At 44.6% G+C, this 27,530-nt stretch overlaps 1 protein-coding gene across 1 annotated transcript; it reads right to left on the bottom strand.

Moving 5' to 3' along the window:
• Nucleotides 1–643: 643 nt before the first annotated feature.
• Nucleotides 644–27,410, bottom strand: spag9b (sperm associated antigen 9b). The gene is made up of 29 exons (XM_029528255.1): nt 26,842–27,410; nt 17,990–18,110; nt 16,876–16,946; nt 16,348–16,445; nt 13,061–13,208; nt 10,948–11,320; nt 10,755–10,851; nt 9,559–9,683; nt 9,128–9,185; nt 8,667–8,819; nt 8,541–8,598; nt 8,270–8,400; nt 7,825–7,881; nt 6,448–6,627; nt 5,884–6,016; nt 5,677–5,766; nt 5,427–5,588; nt 5,119–5,290; nt 4,774–4,983; nt 4,542–4,698; nt 4,290–4,418; nt 4,131–4,211; nt 3,978–4,045; nt 3,744–3,892; nt 3,438–3,609; nt 3,212–3,325; nt 2,887–3,066; nt 2,664–2,795; nt 644–2,592 (listed from the first exon to the last, which is right to left on the bottom strand). Exons 1-29 carry the CDS (start codon nt 27,139–27,141, stop codon nt 2,474–2,476), a joined length of 4,038 nt encoding a protein of 1,345 aa, XP_029384115.1. The 5' UTR covers nt 27,142–27,410; the 3' UTR covers nt 644–2,473.
• Nucleotides 27,411–27,530: the final 120 nt, after the last annotated feature.

Raw genomic sequence — 27,530 nt, 5'->3', positions numbered from 1 at the left:
GTTGTTGTTAAAGATTAGGGAATTTCGTGCGGAATTCCTGAATGAAATAATCCCAACAAAGGTATCACAAACTAAACATGACCTAAGCAATGTCTGTGTTTTTTATAAACATCTGAAATAAATGATATGAAACATAAGAGCTTATCAGAGGGATAAAACGAAAACTTACTGGTGAATAGTTTGGTGTCTGACCCAGATGAATATTTATTCCAAAGGTTTGCTTGTTTCTGTTTTTTCCAGTAACATTTATCTACTGTAATGCAGAAACATTACCCGCATCAGAGCCTAAAGCTGACTGTGGAAAATAATCAGTTGAAGGTAACGGGGCCAGGATGAATAATAAACTGATTATAAACTTGAAGACACTCAGACCAGAAGCGGTCTGACCAGGACCGGCCAAGGCTAGTGGCACAGATTTCCATGGTAACCATTAGATGTAGTTAGAGCATCTTGTGCCTCATGTAATGGTGTGAAATAGACTCAGGGGTTCATTTATTTTCCCAGAATGCATACATATTACAGGTGAAGGCTGATTTTCACGAAATGCTTAATGTCAGGACTATTGAGAGTCTGTGACAGGTCAAAGGTCAAACTGTCTGACCCATGAACCTTGCAGCTCCACATAAACACAACAGAGACCAGCAGCCACAAACGTTTCTTTAATATGTTAAAAATAAGCAAAGGCTGGAAGAGCAGGGGGTGCGTGATGCTAATGGGACACACACCTGCACACGAGGGCAGGAAACTCCCTCCTCCCCCCCAGAGACATAGTGCATAGCTGAGTAAGTTATAAAACATCATTCTTGAACAGCAGCTGCTGTCAAATCAAACCCACTCACCCCCCGTTATATATATTCTCATATTCAATGTACAAAGATACATTCTGCTCAGTCATTAAAAATAAATACTGTCATGGCTGAAGAGAGACACAGACACACACACACACACACGCGCGCGCGCGCACACACACACACGCACATTGAGGCCAGATATACAATCTGCAAATATCAACAGGGTACAGGCAGCGGACACATCTGCAAATGATGGAGGTCACATGACACTCGGATGAACCCCCTCCAAATGTTTTCTTTTCATATAAGATGATCGGATTCAAAAGGTGAAGCTAGTTGAGATATTGTGAAAAGCTTGATTATTACAGCACCACCTTGGGAAAGTTTAGTGTCATATTTGTGACTGATCAGTGGCTGTGGGAGTGGAATAAAAACAGCCCCTCTGTAGCAGCGTTGCTGCCTGGACCCAGAATCACAATAACATGAACATGAATGAACTTCAAAGACAAACAGAAAATCTGAAAATCAGAAAATCTAAATGTGAAAATCTTTCACATTTAGTGAAATATTGATCGATGACTGGGAAACATCATTGATAAAGGTTTGACCTCAGGACAAGGGTAACAGGTGGGGGGGGGGGGGGGGGGGGGGACGCAACATGTCAGCAACCCCTCCTCTCTCTCTAACAACCTTAAAATATTTCAGTTTCCAAATATCAAAGTCTAAAAATATATCTGATCTCTACACCAGGATCTGTTAGAAAAGAGTTCTGGTTGTCCATCTTTAGTTCTTCAACCTTTGGTAACAAACTTGACATTTGTCTTCATGTGTAAGGCAACAGAGGATTAAACATCGTGATAAGTGTGTCTGTGATGATGATCTTCCTCGTTCAGAAATGACTTGTCCTCGTCTGATTGCAAAACATGATCAGCAGTTTAATATGAAAATAGTAAAAATCAATATATATGTATATAATCTATGATCTACTTAGTTCATGTTGTACAATCTGAGCAAGGAGACGCCATTTCCATCTTTGTTCTGAAAAAACCTAAAATCAAAATTAGAATAATATTTTTTTAAATGCAGATGTTTACGGGAGTCTGAAATTGATGGTGGCGATGATGATGATGATGATGATGTCGACGATGATTCATTATTTCTTCTCTGAGATTTATACTCATCAGTGAGACAGAAACTGTCCCATTGGATGATCACATCCTGTCTGTTCAGACAGACATGAAACCTGGTGATGAAGTGCTGTCTTACAATCCAACAGAAATCTGATGTGTGATTGGCTCCGACTCCGCTGACACCTTTATAGGACAAAAAGGGGAGTGGCAAGTGATTATCTTCTGTTCTGAAACAGTCCAGCATCAGTGCAGGAAGTGGACTGGTGGAGGGAACCTGGTTAACCTGCTGTGTAATAACAAATCAAAGTGTCGGCTGTGTCTTTAACCTCAAACAATATTAAAAGAACAGATTCATGAAATTAAAAAAGAGAAATGCTAATAAAAGAAGAAAGTTGCTCCAGTCCAGGTGTCCTCTGAGCACTGGGTCTCAGGTCTGAGATCAGGTATTTCACACTGATTGTTCAAGTGTGAGGAGGAAGAAATTGCTGATCAGACACCTGCTCTGTGGCAGCAGGTCTGACAGAAGGAGAATCGGGCCTCAGGAGTCAGAGGTCAGTCCTCGTTCATTAGGATCTGCCAGACAATGAGATGGCTGCGCTCGGCTTTAGCCAGGAAGGGCTGCAGTTTCATTGGGGGGTTGTCTCCCTCCTCCGCCTCGCCGTCTTCATCACCTGTGGACACAGACAGGTGTTCTCCACTGTCCCTTCTGACTCTTTAAACCTCTTCCATCTGCTGAACTCACCCATCCTGAAGTCGATGTAGCCTTCCCCTCCACTCATCACCAACATGGACCTGGATCCTTCCTGAGCCGTGGCGTCTGCCGTTTTGTCACCAGCTGCGTCTCCTCCACTTGATGCAGAGGGCACTGTGTGACCTGAGGGCACAGACACACACACTGACACACATACTGATACACAACAGGAGCAGCAATCTAATTTTACGCAGTTCCCTGTTGCTGCCTTTACCTGGGACAGCAGTGAAGAACTTGACAGCATCCCGGTGACCATGGAAACAGAGCTGAGCATGAACCATGGAGCAGTATGGGACAAATGTCCCAGCCGTCACCTTGTCGCCACTGTCATCACCGTACACACGCACTGCATTTCCTGGTTGGTTCCCTGCTGCCTTGGTGCCTTTGTTGGCCACTGCTGGAACAAAGAGAGAGTCCTCACTGATCAGTCAGGACTGGTCGAAGACACAGCAAACAAACTGTCTCTCCTAGTTTCAGAGTCATGTCCCTCAGCAGCTTCCTGTTTTGGTCTGAATTTGTGCATAAAGATGTGAACTCACTTTCTGATAGCGGGATGGAGATGATTACTCCGTTTCCAGTGCCGATCCAAAGTCGATTGCAGGAAATCATCAGAGCTGTGATCCTCACAAAAGAGAAGCCCAGTCTCCCTGTACCTGATACAAATGTACATAGAACACATTTAAAACCACAACTGGTGTGACAGCCCCCATTAGGAATTATCATTGTGAGCGACTGAGGCCTCGCTGACAGACTCCGTGAACAGACCCAGCATCTTGCTGACGTAGGGTTCAATGTCGACGTCCTGGAGGTGCTGGTAGGTATGAGCGTGGAACAGCCTAAGGGTGGAGTCCAATCTGATGGATACCCAAATTCCATCACCATGCCAGGCCAGCTGACGGACTTGACTGTCCTTACGAGGGTGCGCATCAAATGACTTCTGCAGATTATGAGGACATGAGGAGACAGACGTGTGGGGTGACAACTTAATTTTACGATTTCAAATTCAGGTATCTTGAGAAATAATATTACCCAAACTTCTTGTCTACTACTCTTCATAACACACAACTGTACCTCTATCTTCATCGCTTTGGGCTGCACCACATAGATTTTGTTTCTGTAGCCACACCACACTTTGTCGTGAACTATGGTCATGCAGCGGATCGAATGGTGTGGTCTCCCCAGGTCTAACAAGTGGTAGTTGGTGAGGTCCCACTGTCCATCTGACAGACAAAGACACATGGTTATACTGACCGAGCAACCAGAAACCAGCTGGATGGGACCAGTTTATTTTTAATGTCCACTCACCCACTCCCCTGTGGAATATGGCCAAAGTCCCATCTGAGAGACCCACCAAGACCCGGCCTTTCACATGTCTGTGAGACAAAGTCAGGGTGTCACAAACCAGATGAAGGGGGGTTCAGATGCTGACAGTAAACTGAGGACGTAGTGAGTACTCACACAATGCCGAGAACGGAGTCTTTCAGTTTGATCGAGTGGAGACACTTCTTCCACTGAGCCACAGAGGAATGTACATATACACTGAGGGTAAAGATGTGTTATAGTCAGCAGAGCTCTTTGTTGTTGTCATCATCATTTCAGCGATGGAATGTGACTTACCATCCGTTCTGAGCCCCCAGCCACATGGTTGGTAGAACGCTGCTCATCTTCTGGGCCTCCTCCCTCATCAGGTCCTGGTCCTCAGCTGTGGGATCTGAACTCACTCCATCTTTTAGCAGATCACTCTCCCTGGTCACCACGGACAGCAGTGTTACTGTGAGACCCTTCACTTGGGTTTAGACATACGCACGCAAACATGTATGCATGCAACGCATATATGTTCATGTATACACACAGGTTTCCTGATGTTACCTTTGGGAGTAGCCGATTGGAGTTTCCGCTGTTTGCTTCGCTCCCAGAGGATCGGTGAAGACGTGCTCAGTATAGACCCCCCTGAGGGTTTCTCTGTGGTCAGTGAGCCCACCACTGGCTTCGGTGGCCTCTGTGGCTTCCTCTGCTGGTCTGGATTCTACAGAGAAGATCACCTTGGTGAACAGCTTCAACGTATATGCTCATTATGTCACTGTGGATCTGGACATCTCACCAGTTTCTCCGTCTTTCCCTGTACTGTCTGCTGTCTGAGGGACTGCTGTTGTCCCGTCTGCTGCACAGCCCACCACAGTGATGCCTCCCAGCACACTGTCTCCCCCCACAGAGCTTTTGCTGGCCGCAGAGGAGCTGCTGTCCCCCACCGGCCCAACCTCAGAGGTCGGAGGTACTTCTTCACCGGCCGGGTAGTCCGTCTCTCTAGCTCCTAAATCAAATGAGATGCAGACAGCACGTTTCATGATTGTGGCCCACTGAACACACATCGGCATACAGCACAGCAGGAGTGGTAAATCCTCCTCCCTCTGAAGACTCTACAGGTCACATGTTCAAATCCACTGACCTGGTACGCTGGTGATGCAGAGGACATGGGAGTTGCACACAAAGAAGCTCTCCAGGATGTTTCCAGGCTGGTTGGCATCAATGACAACAGCTTTGGTGGTGGACTGGGTGCTGGTGCAGATCCAGACCAGGGATGACAAATCATCCTCCTGCCGCAGCTCCTGCTGCTGATCCTGCGGCCGAACACAACACAGACAAGGTTTGTTAGCCTTTGTTGGGAAGCTGAGGGGTTGTGTTTCTTTGAATGACTGTTTTTGTATGTGCAGGTTCCTTTATGGCCTGAAACCAGGAGGACCTGTATGTTTTTACTTTGAGGTCTTGATCTAATTTGTCCAGGCTGCTCTGAGACCCGGTCTTCTTCTTTGGGCTCTCTGGTCCAGGCACATCGCTGTAGAACACACTAGCCCCTACAATCAGACCTCCGTCTCTGGTTTTCCCTCCAGAGAGATTCACACCGGCAGCACACCACAGCTGAGGCAGGGACACATAAACAAGTCGATTGAATGTTGGCGATGAGACTGAACACTGTGTGCAGTACACACACCAGTGGAGGACCTACCTTCATAGAAGCATCTTTCTCATCCAGAGGTCGAAGGAAGACAGGGACAGGCAGGTTCTTCATCTTACTCTCTACCTGACCTCCGTTAGCCTGAACAGTCAAAACATAGCAACACTGTTGCATCTCACCTCTGTCGACACTGAATTTTATCACAACAGCAGACTGCGCACACAGATGTCACTGCAATTGTGGCACTTATGTCCTCACCTTGAACTTTTTGGGCAGGCTCCAACCGTAGGCCTGGACTCTGCCGTCCTCCTTCTGGACATGGGCTTTGACCTGCTGGTATTGTGCTCTCTTCTGCTCTCGCCTTGACACCACATCATCCGTTGCTGCTGCTCTGTGAGACAAATACACAGGACAATGACTAAGAAGCTGAAGCGTTCTTACACATCTCACAAAAACAGGGGTAATGTCAATAACATTGTATTAAATAACTAACCCTGACTCTGACCTGCTGGAAGGGATGAGTTTCTCAGGTATGTTTACAACTTCCTCCTCCAATGTGAGGTCACTACTGTGATGTCAGTGTTAAACACAGCTCAACAATGAACTTCCTGATCTTGTGTTATATGTAGCAGATGATACAATGAAAATGGACAGAGGCTTCCCGGGACAGTTCAGTGAGGTCCTTCAATTCCTGGTGTATCTGATGCAATCAACAGCTGACAAGTGGACTCTAATTTTACTACATTAACATTCTGTTGATCTTTGTTTTCCACTAACTGGAACAGAAACAATCAGTGTTCCCACCACCCTTGAGAGACTTACTCCTCATTGAGGAAGTCAAAGGCTTTGCTCTTGTCTCCAGGCAGCTGCTGCAGGGTGCTGCTCTTCTTCTTGACAGATGGCTGCACCTGAGAGGTGGGGGCATTGTACTTGACATTCACCGGAGACTCCACCGCTGGCTTCTTGGTTGCCCCGCCCGATGAGCTGAACAAACGGCTGAAACTGGAAGTGTAAGGGCGGGGAAGTGGGAAAAACAGAGAACATAGACAAACGTATAGAGGGTGGAGACAAGCAGGAGCTCAGCAGCAGAGGATCAGCACCAAGGGTGAGATGATGGTTTCTCTCCCATGCTACACACTGTGCATCCAGTCTCACAGACTCAACACCCAAACAGCAAAGCATCAGAGCTCCTGTCCTCTCAGACTGCTGGAGGGCAGGGTGTGCTGGGTGTGCAGGATATGCAGGGTTAATACTGAGCACCAACTAGGAAGTTAGTCAACAACACAGAACACCAGGCCTGACCACAACACACCTCTTTCTAACAAAGATCATCTACTCCTGACTGTTTATAAAAAAAATGTGGCAGATACTGTACATTTGCACACCATCAGTCTAAGTCTGAAAACAGATTTTAACCTCCCAATTCTATGAATCCCCCCCCAACACACCTCCTGCACACAGACAAAACAACATTAGGCAGCATAAAGAGGACGCACACAAACAGGGCAAGAGAGACATCTGTGCATCAGTCAGAGTTCCTTGAGACAATAATCTGCACTAAACCACAGTTCATCAAACCAGACTCAGTCCTGGACCAGGTACATAGGTGTATGTAAAATTCTGCTGACACTAACACGCTCTGTTAATATTAACACACATTACAAGAACATTCAGTAACCTGAATGTGTGAGCTGGTGTAAGCAGGAAGCATTTGCCCTATGGTTTCAGACCCAAACCCCTGAAAGACTGATGTCACCACTGTCTGATTGTCAGAGGGTACCGGGGCCTGTTGTTGATAATTGCTGATTTGGGACCTTTGCACGTTTTATTACATTCCTTCTCTTCCTGTATGTAAACAGAACAGGGGTGTCGGTCAGTTGGACAGTCTAAGACCTCATAGTGGACAGTGGGCCTTTGATTAGTGAAATATTTTTTTTAAACTTTATTAAACAATGCCAGAATCAGCGTTTTGACCTCTGGAAGCTGCAGTGGCTCATCATGGATGTTATGATCCACAATTTATCTGCTTTAACAATGAAATGTATCAGTGAGGAGGGAGCTAGATGATCAAGATGTTTATGACAGATCAGGTCAAAGTCAGAGCCTCATATCCTGACTCTGTCATTATTGGACATGGGCAGCATTAAACACAGTAACAGCAGTGACCACATAGTACCACAGAAGAAGAGAGAGTCTTACAACTGCCAGAGGCTGGATTTCTTCTTCTCTGGTAGAGCTGGGTTCTCCTTTGAAGCCCTGACACAGAAAGGTTACAGGATATGTTTACTTTGTTTTAATGGATCAATTTATAAACACTGTGTATTTAATGTGTATTTTATGTGCATTCAATGTATGTTTTCTTGATTTGTGTGTTTCGTGTGTGTGTGTTTAATTTCAAATTTCCCCAATGGGGATCAATAAAGTATTATCTAATTATGTAATCTAATTTGTTTTTGATGTGCGTTTAATGTGTACATGTGCTCATTTCGCAAGTGTAGTTATTTGTTTGTGTTTAATTTTTGTGTTGATTATGTTTGTGACTAATGTGTGTGTGGTTTTATGGATTTGCATCATTTGCATGGTTCATGTCTGCCATGTTTGTTTAATGTGAGAGCGTTTAATGAGTGTATCGTGTGTGCCTCACCGGATCATCTCGGTCCATCTGACAGCCTCTTGCAACTCCATCAGTCTCTCCTTGTACTGGTTCCTCTCCATGAGTACTCGAGCCATCTCCACCCTGGTGAAGCGCTTCCTCTGTGCTGTAGGCACATCGCTCTGTAAACATAGCACAATGACATGACAGCCGTGACACTACTGACCTACAGTGCAGCACAAACACTGCTCCTGCTCCATCAGAAGCCTAATACATGTGGTATTAAATTGTGAGAACACCACAACAAATTTCAGAGACTCACATCATCCTCATTCTCGTTCTTGACTTTCTGCTTGGCCTCCTCAAGCTCCCCTCGAATCCTGAAGGGAATTTAAGAGTTAAATCCGGTTTCTACAGCAGTTACTTACCTGAATCCAGATCTACTCACTTTTTCAGTTCTTCCTCAAGCTCTTGGTTCTTCTCCTCTAGTTTGCTTTTGGCCTGATTCACTGTGTCCAGCTCTCCTTGGAGGACTTCTTTCTCACAGGACAGCTCGTCCAAACGAGCTATCAGGTCATTTTTCACCACATTCAACGCGTTTCTGGTGACACACATGCAGTTAAATACAGGTGATTTTGATGTTATGTTACACAGCAGGTGGCAGCACTGTCCTGTATGTCAGAGGTAGCAGGAAGCTGATCTATTCTGACTCTGTTCATCTCAATTATACTTTAGACTAGAGTTAAATGAATCCCATCAGGCTGCTTTAGAGTATTTGTTCCATTTATCATGTCTAAGAACCAAGGTGACTGATCCATAGTCTCAAGACAATGACACAATGTGCATCAACAAAAACCAGAACAGACATGACATGAGCCACAGTCTTCATTTATATTGAATGGCACTGACTTTGTCTCCATCAGCTGAGTGTTCTCCTGGATAAGATGCTCGACCTCTCGACCCATACCTGAAAAAGATGACAAAAAATGATGATGATCATCATCTGCTCCAGAGTCTGATCTATGAATGACCTCTGTCAGTCTTACCTAGAAAGTTGTAGTCTGAGAGTCATGCAGAGTAAATGAGCGACAGAAGTGAGAAGGAACCAAACACATGAACATCTGCAGCCTACAGTTACTACAGTAACATCACTCTCATTAATTCTACTCATTGATGGGAAAAGTCACAGAGGGACTGATACAGACCAGAGAACTCATCTGTGAGGAGGTAAAGCCCGACCGCCAAAGAAGACACAGTTCACAGACACAACAAGGAGAGAATGTTCGTAAGAGTGGAACATTTGATCAATTGACAGTTAGTAAGAGGGCAGAGCTTCTCACCAAGTAGGTCAGCGCCATCGTCCACATCTCCAATCAGGTCGTTTCCTGCTGATGACAGCTCTTCAAACAGAGAGTCTGTGTTTCTGTCAAACGCCAGGTTCTCCACGCCTCCTTTAGCTGGTGTGCTGCAGAGACACAGGGAACGTGAGTCATTTATTTATTTATTTTATTATATTATTATTTAAAGTTATATCATTTATTTTTAATAAAATGACAAGTGAAGTTGGGGATTGAAGAAGAAAGCTTATGGTTGTTGATTAAAATTTTTTATTGAATCTTTATCTTTAACATCAGTGGCTGGCAACATCCTCTAACGATTTTGCCTCCCGAAATAAAAATAACAAAAGTTTGTGTTTTGGGGACATTATTGCAGCTGTCGAGACTTGGGGTCAAAAAAATTCATTCAACAGCTTTTCCATTTCCAGGTTGTGGGGATGTTGGAGCCAATCCCAGCTCACACTGGGCAAGGTGGTGGGGTACACCCTGGAGAGGTCGGCAGTCCATTGAACAGCCAACACACAAAGACAGACAGATGAACAACCACTCACACTCACACTCAGACCTACAGACAATTTAGAGTCACCAGTTAACCCAAACATGATGTCTGTGGATGGTGGGAGGAAACCCACCCAGGTACAGGGAGAACATACTCTGCACAGAAACCAAACCCATGACCTTCTTATTGTGGGTTAGCAGCGCTAACCACTATTCCGCCACGCTGCCCGGGGTCAAAACAATAACAAGCCAAATATTACTATATGCTTTTTTTTTTTTTTTTTGTCTCTGGCTAATGAAGCGGTCAGAGACAGACTGAGGGCAGAGGGAACACACTTAATCATGGACAAAATTCCTCTGTAAAGCAGCCAATCAGTGTGAAGGGGGAGTAAGTGTTGAGTCTGAACCTCCACAGCTGGCCAGTCCTGTATTTAGGTCATATGGTAACCATCTCTGTTCTGCCTGTGCACACAACATGAACAGACCACATTGATCAGCTGATAGATGTCTGATCCACCTGATCAATGCTGAACCAGGTTGAATCTAGGTGGAAGAAATAAAAGAAGAGGAACAGTTTTGGGACCTAAGCAGACTTGTACTCGAACATGTTGTGGTCATGGGGGGGTTTGTTGAGAATACTAAGGCCTGACATCAACCTGATCCTAGAACAGTGAAACCAGATCAGATCAAGAGTCTTATACCTTGTTCCTCTGCAGCTGTCGAGGTCCATGTCTAGTTCAGGGGTGGACTCTATGATGGCCTGAACCTCAGACTTCTCCAGGTTCTCCGCTTCATCATCTGGTCCCACCAACAGAAACATAGACATAAATTTCAACTGACCAAACAAACATCAAGATCATGTAATGGACTGGCTTTGGTGTCCACTGCACTGACCTCCACCTGTGATTGGTGTAGGACCAGACTCATGACCCCGTTGACCTTCCTGCATCGCTGAGATGTTCTTGTTGCTGTCTGGCTTTCCACTGTTGCAGTCCAGGTTCTGCTTGAAGTCTGAAGCCTCCCGCTCCCGAAGGGAGGTGTCCACAGATTCCACAGCCACGTCTGAGGCAGTTGCTGACCCTGATATAGCCATGGCAGAGCTCCCACCTTGAGGGGACATGGGACTCACACTGGTGGAGGCTCCATCACGAGAAGACAGTGGTGTGGATGTGTTGGACTTAGAGCTGCCCCCCTGAGAGGGCGAGGGGGTGGTGGATTTTGATCCTCCACTTTTGGAGCCTCTGTGGTTTGTGCCTGCCAATTCATCCTTAAGATAAAGGAAAAGGATGGAAAGAAGAAGGGAGGAAGATTAGGAAAGAAAACTAAGGAATAAACTATCATCGTCACCAGTACCTTAACTAACTTTTCAACTTGTGTGTAAAAGTAAAACATGCAGCTGTTCACACATCACATCATTTTTTCTGTGCATCAACTGTGCTATATTTGAGTAGAAACTGAAGTGAGGTCCTGTGGTGCTGCTAGTTATCAATGATCAGCAATGTCAGACTCAGTGAAGTCAGGTACCAACAGAAACCTGCTCTCAGGATGCACAATCCTCAAATATGGCAGGCAACAGGCAAAATAAATTAAAACCATGCTGTAGGTGTCTGTAAAACCTCATAATGATGAGTTGTGGTTCAGATTCAGACTCTGCAGATGAAAATTTCTGATGTAAATATCAGCCTCATGCAACTGTGGTAGCATCATTTAATATGGTTACACATGGTAGAGACCACACACACTGCATTAATCTGGTTCCAACATGACAGGCAGATCTACCTGGTCCGGATCAGGATCCTCTTTCGACAAATGAAACTGAGGAGCATTAAAGACATTTGCCATTTTTAGGTTCACCCACTCAAACAAAGGGGCAATGTCAGCTGTGCAGTGTTCAGGTGTTCATCACTCAGTCTGGGAGGAGCCTGAGCTGAGAAGGGGCATCTGATTTAATATTTGTAAATATAAACCAACCAGACACTGGGCTTCAGCCTGTGGACTCTCCTACCCCATGTTGTTTTGATCTGGTGACTCCATTAATATCAATCCTATAAATAGCTCAGTGGATAATAATAATAATAATAATAATAACTCTAACCCCAGAAGACAACAGAACATCCTCACACATTCTGTCACCTTGATACAGATGGAGAGGAGACTGTGAGGCGAGGAGACTGAGGCATTCAAAGACAATGAGCCCTGATGCAAACTCTTCCTTTTACTGCTTCTGTATTCATGTTACCACCAGCCTGTAGTTGCTATAGTAGCACACAGCAACCAATGAGAGGAGAGACTTCTACCTGAGCTACTCCTGATTTAGTCTCCACACACACACACACACACACACACACACACACACACACACACACACACACACACACACACACACACACACACACACACACACACACACACACACACACACACACACACACACACACACACACACACACACACACACACACACACACAGAGAGAGAGAGAGAGGGATGGGTTCATTAAGAATAAATCTTTGAAAAATGTCAAGTCAGAGGACAAAACAAAAAGAGCTGTGTGTATGTGTGTTTCGTCTTTACAAACTTTAGGCTCCCTTCTTTCTATAAGTGTAATAACCAGTAATAGACACTGATCAGCTGATCATTAATATTCATGACAGAGCAGCATAGTTTCCAACAACAACAATAAAAAGAGACTCAGTCCTCCCTCTTTCCCCGAGGTTAAAGGCAGGCCCCCGAATGGTACCACTTCCCCTGGCTCCCAGCCACACAAACACAAGCTGCTAAAGATTCTGTCCACGCTAAACGGGCTTATGTACTCTCTTTCTTTCCTTCTTTGTCTTTTCTGGCACCAAGCATCATAATTTGTCTCCTCAGCCTCTAAAGTGTCCTCAGAATGATGTCATCATCTGAGCCGTGGGAAGCTCCAAATGTCGATCTCAGACACCTTAACACACTAATGCTGCTTGTACACAAACAAGTGTCAGTGTGAATTTATGTTTGTGCGTGTGTACTTTTAAGCTGATGTTAGAGCGTGGTTGGCTGAGGTTATTGAATCTCCATGGTTCAGATGGGGTGTCCACAGGTTCCCTCTGGAGGTCAGGGGTCATACGCTCTGGCCCAGGAAGCTGAAATATGCCCATGGAGATGGGACGCTCCTTCCTGAAAACAAACAGAAGAGGGTGACGTCAAGAGAAAGGACAAGAAATGTTTGGGAAGTAGACTCAGTGGTGGAGTTAATGTTACGTAATGGGAACAGACACACACAATTACCCATGAATACTCAGGGTGTAAAATGCTACCATTCACAGCAAGTGAAGGGGGGTTAACAGTGTCTGTACCCTCATCATTGACACATCAGCTAACCAGCAGTTTGTAGCAGTTCTGTGGCGCTACAATCATTATCTACTTAATCAACACTTGACAGAAGGAAAGCACAGGATGATGGGAAATACTTCAGTATGAAGTGGAGATATTGACCATTATGTTCTGCTTGTTCTGCTCCTCACTGTGAACAGTCTCATACAAGGATGAGAAAGAAAATGGAATGATGTTTCCTGGCTGCTTCACTTCCAAAAAATTCTTCCTGTAATTAACTTTTACAAAATTAAAGGTCAAGGTCATTCACTACAATGTGGAGTTGAACAATCCATTTAAATATCATCAAAACCTTAGCATCTGGACTTTTTGGATGGACAATGGGACGAAACACTTTTGTCAATGTGCTATAATGACCCAGTGACATCACACAGTTGTAGCCCACCATCACCTCAGACATGAATTAAGTAATCAGAGGTCAAACATCATCACAATAAAGTCATCTGACCAATTTCCATTGCCATTTCATCGGTCCCTGGCAGTGATGTGTGTAACCTGCTTAGATTCTGTTTTACAGCAACCCAACTATTGACAAGATCAACATGATACAAATCAAAACAACAATAAAAACCACACAGTCCTAAAAAGAAGCTTCAGTCTGCTGACTCATTCAGGCCATCATCCTCAGACCAGAGACCAGAACAAACCAAATATTCCATTTGAAAGAGGGACTTTAAAACCAAGAGCCATAACAAGTTCTCACTGATGTCTGTCAGCTTTACCAGCTAACAGAACACTGACACCAGCACCGCCCTCCTCTGCAGCCAGTCCACGGCAGCAGCCACTGACTCAGGATCTAAGTACTGCACAGTGTGGGGAGAACAATAGCTGCCACAGTGAAAACAGTAGCCACTGATGAAAAGCTGCAGCCAAACAAAACAATAGACAGACATCCATACTGAGAGCATTGGTCACTAACAGGCCACTGATGGTGACCAGCTGCCTCCTGAGTGAGATCAGCAGAGAGAGACTGAGTTCAACTCATAACTAGTGATAAACTACGCTGTGTGCTGTGGATACGACTCCTGTCTCCTGACCTACTTCACTGTGCAGCCTCACACTGACTGCATCACGCCCACATGAGCTAACACACCCACAAATTATGCAGCACACACACATACACATTGTACCTGCTGGGCCTGGGAATTGAGGGTAAGGATGGCAGGGCAGGTAAGCTGCCAGTGGAGACAGAGTAGTGGACCAGCAGCAGCACTGACAGTGACACCAGCACAGCAGAGTTGATGACCACCGCTCCCCCTACAAAGCCAAACACAAACAGCAGCATACACCCGGGGCTCATGGCCCCCCCAAATCATGGCCCAGTGCCTTGTCAGGACCAGGATGTTTGGGGGCACGGCCGACAGATCCAAGTACAGAGGTGGGAAGGGGATGGTAACGGACGCTCGATATCCACTCTGCCGTTTGTCGCCGGACTGCAACCAGGCGAGGTCAGAGACACTGCATCCCTCCAGCTGCAGTCAACTGTATTCTGCAGCTCAGCTGAGAAGCAGAGAGCAAGTGCAGGCCAAGTGCAAAATGGTCTGCCAGCACCAGTCGTTCGACAACAGTCAGCAGCAGCAATAATCCTGGAGGCTCCAGCAGAAGTAGTGATTGATGAAAATAGAGCAATGGATGAGCCACAGACAACAGGGACAACCTGCTCTCTCCTCCTCTGCTCGGTTGCTGCTGTAGAGTCTAGAACAGTCTGTCGCTCTCCCTCTCGTGCTGTGAACACACCACCCCTCCCTCTCTGTCTCTCTCTCCCTCCCTCTCTCTCTTTTGGATGCTGAGGCAGCTCGTTCCATATGCCTTTGCTAAGGCAACAGCCGATTGGCTGTGAATCAGACAGAATGATCAATCCAAAGAGTGTGTGTATGTTTGTTTGTGTGTGGGTCTTAATATATGTGAGACAGGAACAGAGACAGAGAGAGCAATAAATTGGCAGTGTGTCTATTAGAGTGGTAGCAGGGGGTATGGAATTAGAGGGGGCTGCCTGAATGCGTAGCGCTTAAAATGCTGCAGAGTGGAGAAGATATAGTGAGACGTACACTGCTGAACACTGTCCACACTGGCTGTTAAACATTTGGACTTTTCCAGGTTTCAGGTGTGCCATCGGTAAATACAATGGATCTCAGCAGAACTCTGACATACATGTGGTAAAAACAACAGTGTTGTAAAAGACCCCCATCACCACCACCTGACCACTTCCACAGTGAGCTGAATTTATCAAGTAAAATTCACCTATAGCTGAAACATTAGCATGCTAACATTATCAATGCTACCATGCAGATGTTAGCATGCTAAATTGTAATCAGCTGTAAACATCAAGAGCAGAGTCTTTTGTGTTCTGTCATTTATACCTCATGGTGACACCATATGCACACGCACGCACACACACTCACTGATGAGATGAATACAATCTGTTGATCATTGCAGTGATCTGAAGCACACTGGACCCAGAATCTCTATGTGACATGGAAACACTAATACTTAATGATTGCTGACATAATTATGCAGTTTTAAGAGTTTATTTAAACTAACAGTTGTGTTAACTTATTAATTACCAGTTTATAAGGTTGCCTACACCTCCACAGGTTGCAGTTACAGGGGGGTTACCTATAATCTGCTCCACAGTGCAGCAATGACCAAACCACAGAATCATGTTACTATGACAACAGCCCAGCTACTGCAGCATCTTTCATCTGGTTCACCAGGTTCTCTCTCAGGTCAGGTGGCCCAGGTAGACACCAGGATGAAGGATATCCAATACCATTCTTTTTTCTGCCTTTGGGGCCATTATATTTTAATAACTTCCTAATGCAATATTTATGGAATAAACAGTTCTTTTTAATGCTATAAATAGATGAAGCGAGAGAAACAGCACAGGATTAATGCTGCAATAGCGTTTTTATGGTGGTCTTACCGAGCTCTGGCCGGAGTGCCTGCATCTGGGGGCTCTGCTTGTGTTGCTGCGTGCTGGTGTTTAGTTCGCTCCAAGTGTTCCATGTAGCTGTGGATCATCTGAACACAACATTAACACTATTACCAGACACAGAGCAAGTGTACATTTACATACATCTTTTATAAGTTAATGTGTCTTAGATATACAATGTTGTTACAGTATGTTTGACTAGAATGGTCATCTGGTTATTATGGTCATATCAATTACTTTTAACTGTGGCCAGTTTAAAGTAATTGATATGACATGCCACCAATGCTATTTCTCTGTTGGAGCTGTTGAGTCCTGAAGTGTGTGGATCAAACTGAAAATCACAGGCTGAACGGGAGCATGACAAGTCCTGCTCCATCAGTCAGAGGTCACAAAGAGGTCATAGGCAAATTAGCAGTCAGACAGAGCCAGAGGTTGACGAGATTTTTTTTCTCTCTGTCTGAATCACTCATTGTTGTTAGTGTATGAGTTCAGTGACTGAACAAATGCAGAGCATCTCACCTCAGTGTGTCTCTGATGAAGAGTGTTATATTCCTTTTTCAGCTCTGCCTCTCTCTCCTCCAACCTGCTGACTGGATGAGATAAAAAAAACCATTAAATGACCTAATAAGCAATATATTCTCTGAACAAGCAGCATCATCAATGTCACTTCCTGAACACTGATCAGACAGGGAAGTTTCTGAGCCGACTTTGTTTTAAGGCTCCACCTACTGGCAGATGTGCAAAAAGGACGGGCTATCGATTTATTTAAGTATTAAAACACCAGAAATAACAGCGTCAGCTATGCAGACTAGCTGAGCAACTGCAAGTGATGTCACATTAGCAAATCAAATAAATATTGAATGATGTAAGAGTAAAGAGCTGGGAGATAAAATTTTATACTTTCATTTCTAATAAGTCAATTGATGTTTCATTATTTATTATGTTAATCGATAATATGTAATACCCCAACCCCGTTGTCCATGCAGTGACATTAATAATGAAAAAAGAAAGTTAATAAGTGTGACCATCAAACACTTGTGTTAATGGGGATGAGCCATATGTTTCATATGTTCCTCTGAGGTCACACTCTCCTTGACTGGCAAAGTAATAATTATTATATATATATATATGTATATATATAATTATTACTTTGCCAGTCACATATACATATATATATATATATATATATATATATATATATATTTTTTTTTTTTTTTTTTTTTTTTTTTAATAAAAATACACAAATCAAATGTACGTGGCACATTCAGGGAAAATAAAACATGCTGACACGTCTCAAATTTCCCCTGACAAGACTGAGGTGTGTTACATTCTCACACAGAAACACAATGTCAACAGTCCAGTCATGCACACATCATGAGTTGTTTTTTTTTTTTGTTTGTTTTTCTTCCGGCCTGTCTCTGACATGGCCTCATGTAGTTTTTTTAATTAAGTCCTGAAGCACAGACAACCTACACTACACAAAGTGTTCTAGGCAAAGATCATAACTCCTACTCAGTAGACAATGTGTTTTACTGAGGCGATTTATTCACACAATCTGCCCTCAGCTAAAAACAGTCACAAGACATGCAAACTGTTTGTGTGTGTGTGTGTGTGTGTGTCCAGATGGACTCACTCTGGTCTGCATAGTTTTTAGTCTTCATCTCCAGGTGCCGGCTGTGAGACTCCAGCATCACCAATCGACCCTGGAGGTCCTTCTTCTCACCATCTTGGGAGTCTTCTAGAGCGATGTACCTCTGCAGAGACAAGACGCACACGCGCGCACACACACACACACACACACACACACACACAGTTATTGTCACTGCAGAGGCAAATAAACACACCAGTAGTTTCAACGTACAGAGACAGACACCATTTCTGTGAATGTACTGGAACAGACACACAGAAACTGTCACTGCACAAAACACAGACACACACACACAAACACACACACAGCAAAGAGGCGAAACATCCGTAGACCAGTGTTTCTACAACAAACTGAAAAACAAACTGCACAAATGAAACATACTGCTGTAAGAAGTCTGTTAAGGGCTATTTGAATTCAATTTTGAGACCTCGATCTGATGCAGTGTCAACAAGACTATTGCCTTCTTGTATTGAGAGCTTGGTACAATGCTCAGTGATGTTGCCAAACGGATTTCTGATCCACTCAAAGTCCACATCTAGCTCTGGAAAGTATTTTCCTGGCTGCATGTGAAGGCCTTGTAGATTATCCTTTATGGTTGTGACGGTGTCATCACCCAGGGCCTCTTCAGTTTCAAGAAGAAAGTCCGCTAGAGTGGGGAAACTGTCAAATTCATGGCGATCGATGCGTGCGCACCAGAGCTGTAATTTGGAGTGGGCCCCTTTAATTTTGTCCTGTACAGTGAAGACTGTGGCCGCTTTTCCTTGCAGTGCTAAATTGAGCGTTTTGAGCGTGCTGAAAATATCTGCAAGATAGGCTAATTTGGACTTCACCACATGAAGTCAGGAAGTCGATCATACAGTTCATCAGCTTGGTGCAGAAATAATTGACTTCATTGCGCAGTTCAAAGAAACGAGACAGGACCTTGCCACGGGATAACCAGCGCACTTCTGTGTGGAACAAAAGTTTAGTGTACTCACTCCCCATTTCTTCACACCGGACTTTAAAAAAAAAAAGCGTTGATGGCGTTGCTTTTGATTGAGCTGACTATTTTAACTGCCTCGTCCAAAACAGTTTTAGGGCAACTTGGCATTTTTTTCACTGCAAGCTGTTCTCTGTGAATGCAGCAATGAGTTGACACAGCGGATGGAGCCACATTACGCACACGCGTCACCAGGCCCATGTGTTGGGCTGTCATCGCAGTTGCACCATCAGTGCAAACTCCAACACAACACTTCCAGTCAATGGTATTATGCACAATGAAGGCATTTAGTGCATCAAAGATCGCTTCTCCTGTGGTGTTCGTTGGAAGAGATTTACAGAAGGGAAAATCCCCGTGGATTGAGCGCGCATGGATGTATCGCACAAAACACAGACGATTTGCCTCATTACCAATGTCCGTGGACTCGTCCAGCTGAAGAGAAAAGAAATGACACTGGCGTAATCATGTGATCGGCTGCTCTTGGACGTTTTCTGACATTGAAATTATGCGTTGCTGGACAGTGTCACTGGACAGAGGTACTTCGTCCATATCATCACTAGCTTTCTTCCCTAGCATTTGCCATAACTTCTGCAGTAGGCTTAACTAGAGTCTCTCCAATTCAATGGGGTTTTCCCGTTTTTGCAATGTGTAGAGAGACTTTGTATGATGCCTCAGTAGCCTTTGCGTTTTCACCGGGCATAAAAAACTGAGGTGTTTTTACGCATGTGTCGCTCAAGCTCCTCACACTTTCTCTCAAAAATTACACTGGTTTATCTGTATAGTCTTTGTGCTTTGACTGAGTTTACGGAGTGTCAGACACACACACACACACACACACAAAAAAAAAAAAAAAACAAAAAAAAACTCTGAATGTAGGGAGGTATTGCTTTTGTTAATACGGTTTCACAAATGCATTAAAAAAATCTACTTAAATAAGTGGCGATTTTATAAACACTTGCCTCGTTTAAGCCATCTTTCCGCAGCCCACTAGGAGGCGACCACACTAAGGATTACTGTCTTAAACAAATCAAAGTTGTGTACGATTCAATTTGTTGGCCAGATATGACTGTGATCTGGATGAATGAGAACAGACAGACAGACAGAAAGACAGACAAAAACACACACACACACCTTTCACTGCAAAGAAACAAGAAACAGACACACAGTTATTGGCAGTGCACTGGGAAAGACATACTTCCTGTGACAGTGACTAGAAACATTGAGGGTTGATGGTTTGTGTTTGGCAACATCAGGACACACGCCACAGGTGTGTGTGAGCATCCAGTCTGACATCTACTGTGACACCACAACCATCTCAGTCTATGACTTTTAACGTGAGTCAGTGCCGGAGAGGAGGCGTGGACAACAACATGTGGTGGATGTGTGAAGATGATCAGTGCAGTGTTGATACCAGAGAAACATTATCCAAATTCTGTGCACAACAGGTGGACTGCGCTACAGCAGCAACTAATACACCCACACACCCACACACACACAGAGTCTCTGATGATATCATTGTCAGTGTCGAGGTTGTTTTTTCAATCTTGACAGCAGCTGTCGTCACAAACCTCACTCCTTTTCTAAGGGTATGCTTAGCTCTGTGTGTGTTTGTATACTCAAACACAAATGCATACTCAAACAGCAGAGTGACATTTATGATCAGTGAGAGACAAACACTGACCTCAGATCATGATGATGATTAAATAGTACTGGGTCAACAGTATGAAGCTTGTGGTCAGAGGAGGCCTGCTTCGTCTCACCCACTAACCTTACTCTCACTGGAGCTGATCCAGATCAGACTGATCAGATGCGTTTAGATGAAACTTTAATGAGATGTAAAGTGGATCAAATAGCAAGAAAAATTGGTCCCTAAAGTAAAAGAGGGGTAAATCTTCATTTAAATTGTGACTGGGCTGGACCTACAGATGTGTGAATAAGAGTGTAACAGTACAGCAATCAGTCATAACATTATCCTTGTATCCATTAGTCCTGACCTATTGGGCCTGGGCTTCACTAAGCCTCTAAAGGTATCTGGCACAAGACTGGCCCAGGACCATCAGTCCTGGAAGTTATGAGTAGAGTAGAGCCTCTATGGATTGGACTTGTTTGTGCAGCTCATTCCACACCTGGTGGTTGTTCCTCGGATCATTCTTAAGATGCTGTTGCACTGAGTTAGGGAGAATTATCCTGCCTAAAGGGGCCACTGCCATTAGGGAAAATTAGGGAAATTTCCATGATGACTCGGTCTGAACTAGGTTTAGCTTGGTGCTACGAGTCAAAGTGACAGCCACATGAATTGCAGGACCAAGTAGAACCACTTCTACATCCTGCCCCCTGCGGGACAGGATCATCGTACAGAGCTCCAGTATGGGAGATGCTGTGACTGAATTGTCAACACATCACAGTTTGGTCCTTGTCAGTTGCTCAGATCTACACACTTGACCATCTTCATCACATCAATTTAAAGACTGTTCAGTTGCTCTCTAATATATCTGACCCCCTGACAGGTGCCAGATAGTCAGTATTATTTACTTCAACTTTCAGTCATCTATCAGTGTGAATCATTCATATATTTTAACACTCAGAGGACACTGTATTAAAACATGAATCAGCTGACAGTGACCAGACTCATCTGTGATGTCAGCATGTGATATTGTGGTGACAGTAGTCGGTGCCTCAACAGTCCAGACACATTGTGGTTAATTGTCTCACAGATAAAAACATCAGAGAACAGCACAGTCTGACTCATGTGGTTTCATTAGAACAAATGAAAAAGTCAAAGTAAATATTGGGAAATGAACTGAATAATTAGATGAGAGAAAAACAAAGCCCATAAATGCAGAGTCGAGGAGTGTGTGTGTGTATTCCTCTCCTGGCTGGTCAACTGTTTTTTGAGGAGCCCTGTATTGATACCTCAGCTGATCAGCTAATCTGGTGACTGGTAACAGGAGCAGGGCTCTCCATGTAAACATGCAGTCTTGTGATGTGCATACAAGCTGTTGGGTGAGAGTCTGTGGTCGGGCCCCAAGCAGGGTGTAGATGCCCTTTGTGAGGAGATGAGGATCACCTGGTCACAAGCAGGAATCACATTGAGACCGGAGGTTGCTGAGACAGGTGGTGGGTCTGTTTTGGCTCAGGTTTAGACGGTTTCTTATTGTCACTCCAACTGTTTCAGTCAGTTACCTATGAGGTGAGAACTAACATACAATTGTGTACTTTTTTCTCACCCTTTCCCATGCCTCCCAGGTTGGGGTGAGAGGTGGGAGGCAGTAGGGTCTAGAAAGCTCAAAGAGAATCGTAAAACTTAAGGCGCCAGTAGTGCAGCAGCATTTTCCGTGTAAATCTAATAAGAGCATTAACATAGCACTGGGCTGCAGAACAGACAGTTACACATACTGCTCTATGTGTGTGTGTGTGTGTATGAGAAGGAGAGAGAGAGAGAGTCAGTGAGTGAGTGAGTGAGTGAGTGAGTGAGTGAGTGAGTGTGGGTGGGTGGGTGTGTGTGTTGCAAGGGTGGCTGATTTGTTAATGTGCATCAATGCAAGAGAAGAAAAAAAAAACATGATCAGTTTAGAAAGTTGATTGGACCTTCATTCATTCATTCATCTTCTACTGCTTATCTGTTTCTGTGTCATGGGGGTTGCTGGAGCCAATCCCAGCCCATACTGGGTGATGGTGGGGTACACCCTGGACAGGTTGCCAGTCCATCACAGGGCCAACACACAGAGGCAGAGACGAACAACCACTCAGACCTATGGACAATTTAGAGTCACCAATTAACCCAAACATGTCTTTGGATGGTGGGAGGAAAATGGAGTAACCAGAAGAAAGCCATGCAGGCACGGGGGAAACATGCAAATGCCGCACAGAAAGGACCCAAGCCCGGGAACCAAAACCGCAAATGATTGTGGAGCGATATCACTAACCACTATGCCGCCATTGACAGCACATGAGAAGTGCAAAAAGTCACATCTATAAACCAGGACAGAGCAAGCACCACAACAGACTGCATGGTGTGACGCAAAACACCCGCCCCTCGCTCTTCATCAGAACAATCACAGTATCCTCTCACCCTGCTGTTTGTCATATGACCCAAGAAGGGGGCCGTTGCATGACAGCGCTCCAGAGAATGAGTGTTCCAGCAAGTTAAGAGGCACTATTTCCCCACACACCACATATAAGGCTACCTTTGTCCCAACAAATGCTCTCAGACACTCAGAGACACAGACACTCAACCATACTGGTTCTCAGATATTGAGTGAACTAAAGTGTGGTATATGGTCGGCTGCTGATTTGGACTGGGACACGCTGGGCGTTGATAACATTAGGATGAAACTGAAAATAACATGGATGTTACAGCACAGTGGTTCAGATGGGAACATGTTAGACACTAAAAAAAAACAACTGAGATGTGAGTGATGTAGTCTGATGTGGCCACAGCCAAAGGACAAGCCAGCAAGAATGCTGTTTTAGGTGCTCTTGGAGAAAATCTGTTATGGATAATATGGACCCTCTTATGTTGGATGACAAGTCAGGCAGGGCAGTTTCATCCAGGAAAAAAACTAACCAGCAGCTCTCTCGATAACACAAACCACTGGCAAACCAACTAATCATCTGACAAACTGACCAACATGTCCGCTATCGTCCATCAAAACTTCAGTCAAGGCTCCTTCTCTTTAACCCTACACTATCATTCTCATATGACGCTTCAGTATGTGGAACTAAGTCACTGATGGTGATCAATCAGCTGGACTCTATTGCCCTGCAGACCAGAGCCTGCTCACACAGACAGTCCCGACTGGACAAAGGAACCAAGGGAAGTTTTCCCCAAGAATTTCCTGCCTTGCCTTTTCCTCCTTCAGAAAGAGGAGGTCCTGCTCCTCTGGTCTGGGGATAGTCAGCAACAGGACTCAGTTCATACTGTGTTGGTCAACTCCTCCTCAACAACAAGCCAGGCTGCTCCTGCCAACAGAGCGGACCTCAGCAGAACAGTGATGGATGAAGAGGAGGTTGAACTCACATTTTAACTGATCAGACTTCAGCGTTAGTCATGTGTTTATGATGAACTGGCCTGAGTTGACCTCATTTACTGTGGTTCATATCCACCCTTCATGGATGTGGGAGGACATCAGGATTCAATCGCTAATTCTTCACATCAGTCGTGTATGTTCTTACATCTGAATATATTCATGAATGAAATGCCAATGAACCTGACCTGATAATTTTTTTCAAATTAGCAAAAAATTATCTTCAGGGCCCAGAGAGTCATTCTGATTGATGGGCTGCAACATTTTCTAAGTTGGCCCAGGTTAATGTCTAAATCATAGGAGCTGCAGTTTCTTTGCTAGTCACATGTGTTGCACGCTTTTTGCATCATCAGTGTTGTGCTGCTAAAAAAAATAAAAAATTGCCATCATTTTTATCAAATGAACTTGACTTACAACACGATAATTGTTTTTGACTTTTAAAGACAAGATGATGCAGATGAGGCTGGCATGTTGGGAGGAGGAGGGGGGGTGTCTGACTATCCTATTAACTGCTGTGACTGCTGTCAGCTCAGTGATACAATGCACTGATCCTCTAAGTCCATTGACTTCTCCTGTATAGTCTCACTACAGCCCCACATCACATCCTGTCACTGTTCAACTTCCTGCCCAGACACAGACCTCTGTAGAGAGGACGCAGATTTCATCTGACAAAGAGGAGAGAACGACTAATGCGCCATAACATGGAACTGGGAACTCCCACAAGGTCTGGGGTGTGTGAAAGCTTCAGCAACATGTTACAGCAGGACAGCAATCTTCAGACCTGAGGAACCAGTCACTTGACATGTAACCAACATAAACCTGCAGGCAAACAATGACGTGCAGCACGTGGTGCATTAACGCATCAATACAGCAATCGGTGTTTATTAGTGTGCGTCTTCCTGCAAATACTGTAGTGTAAACTTGATATATGCAGGGCAAAGCTGTTCATATGGATGCATGACTACAGTTTTGATGAGATTGATATAGATTTGGAGGTGATAATCTATGGTCACTGATCAATTAGAGGTAATTAACGCTGATGGGGGGTGGCAGAGTGCGCATGTACAAAGACCACTGCTGTCACGCTAAGCTGCATCACCTCATTCAGCCTTTGTCAGTGTGTGTGTGGGTCCAGCTGTAAATTCATTATGAACCTTGAAAGAAAGACAATCCCTGAGGGATGCTGCTACAACCCCAGACCAATGAAGGAAATCCCATGATTAATTGTGCCTTTTCTTATCCTCTCTGTTAATCTGCGCTCATTGATTTCCCATATAACAGCAGTTACTCTGGTTCTGAGCTTCCATTATTACTCCTGTTAGGTTTTATTAAGTCGTATTAATGTTGAAGGGAGTTTGAGTCTCTGATTAGCCAGGTGCGCTGCTAGTCTCTTTAGTAAGACAACACAGAGACAGGCTGACCTGCTTTGTATGAATAGTCCCCTGAGAACTCCTGTATCAATAAAAATGGGTTAGCTGAATAAAGTTTGAATAGAATAGTGAAATAGTGTTAAGAGCGGAGATGAACAGAGAATCCATTAAAGCTGTAACTGCGCAGTTGAACTCAGCAGTTTCTTTTTCCTTTTAAACCTGGAATGAAATTCCTGGATCTTGACTTTGAGTTTAAGAGGACAAACTATCTGTACATCAGCGTTAGACTTAAAGACTTTTATTATTAGTTGTAGTTCATGAATTTCTTTTGTCTTTCAAAAGCATGCTTGTTAGTACCTGAATTTAGCTTTTAGTTACCACTGTGCACAAACTACTGAAATAACACGGTGTGGTTTTTTGAGAGATAGTTACAGATATCTTGGAAAACATGTCATCACCTCCTGTGGGGACCATTGGGTTATAAACAGAAGCAGAAGTGTAGGCGATGGCGCGTCATGTAAGTCGATTTAGAATCCTTGCATTGATTTATTGAAGTTGATAATAAACTGCAGGCAAAATACATGACTGTATACGGACAGATGAAATATTCATGTTAAAGCAGTAGCGTGTAGTGAAACAATTATAAAATATTGTACTGAAGACACAGTTCTGTCTGTCAGTACCTGAATACTGACAAGTCTTCAACTGATCTGAGTGGCATTCAGCTGTACAGATGCAAACATCCGTGCTAAAGAGAGCGCAGGACCAAGACCCAAAAACACCATTAATTCAGTTTGACTGTTGCTGTATGGAGGCACAACTAAAGGAAATGTGTAACTGTCCAGAAATAGACTCAGTGGGGATGAAGTGATGCCAGTAAGTGAACTACTGGTTGGGTCAAATGACAGCGCTCAGTCAGTCTGTCATTAGACATGAGGTTGAAAGTGATGATTCAAATCTGTTTACATGTATCTGGCAAGAATCATAGCTTGAGATTCCTCGGGTCTGGGTCCCACAGAGGGCACTTTAGTTCCTCTGTGTTGTTCAAATCTCGGATCACATTTTGTCCTAAACTAGACATTCTTCCTGAAGGAAAGCCCTCAAATATCAGGCTGATCATTTTCCTCCATCTCACTTAACGGAAGAGGCTTTTTCTTCAGCCAGAGCACAGGACGTTGGGCCGCTGAAGTAACAACAAGCACTTTATAAAGTGTATTTCTGTCCTAATATGCTTTATAGAGGTCCTGTCAGTGAGCCGAATACAAGGATGGGAGATATCATTTCTAAAAAGTACCGATTGCTGGCGGATCAGCTTTGATGTGTCGCTGATCACCACTGAAAACTTGGGCTTGTCAGATTTTAGAACCGAGTTCGCCTTGAACGCCTTTCGACCACAACACCAACCTCTAATCTCTAATCCGCACTGGGACTCGGTTTTGGCGGCTGTGTGCTGGGACCCACCTCCTCGGTGTGTTTCCTCAGAGCCTTCTCTCGCTCGTACTGGGTGACCAGCTGCTCGTTGTCCTCCTTCAGCAGCTCCAGCTCCACTTCGTGCTCCTGGTTCACCGCGGACACCGAGTCCAAGTTTTCCAGCACGGCGACGACCAGCGGCATCAGCTCCTTCACCACGTCCTCGTCGTATTTCTCTATAAGACGTTCAAACTCTCGGTAAATCGAACTGGCCAGTCCTGAGACCCGGTCGGACATCATGGTAGAGTTGCCCGAGTCGTCCTGGTAGAGGACTACGCTGTCCAGCTCCATTTTCTTGCCTGCTCTGGCACTTCTCTCCCAGCTAACGTCAGTGACACAGGCTGCCCGCCGACCGATTTGAACCGCCAAACAACCGGGAGTCTAAAACATGTCTGACGGGAGTCGGCGGCTCGCCGACAGCGTCTTAGCCCGGACGGACACTCGGCGGGCTGCTAGCTACAGCTAGCTCTAAAGTCTTTACTTGGCTCCTGATTAGTTTCCCTGTCCAACAGATGAGCTGCCGCTGCTGCCTTCACGCGCCGTCGGACAGATGGGGATCGTCGAAGTTACAAACAGTAGATAAAAGGGGATTGTCTGCAGAGGGGTGATTGAACAAGTCGGGTGTGAAGGCTGTAAAAGATGAAAAGTAATTTAATCAGACCTGATGTTCATATAGTTTT

This window comes from Echeneis naucrates, chromosome 19, assembly GCF_900963305.1.
Source record: "Echeneis naucrates chromosome 19, fEcheNa1.1, whole genome shotgun sequence".
In the NCBI taxonomy this organism is placed as follows: domain Eukaryota; kingdom Metazoa; phylum Chordata; class Actinopteri; order Carangiformes; family Echeneidae; genus Echeneis; species Echeneis naucrates.
Note: the sequence above shows the minus strand (reverse complement) of the source record. Positions and strands in the feature narration are given on the sequence as shown.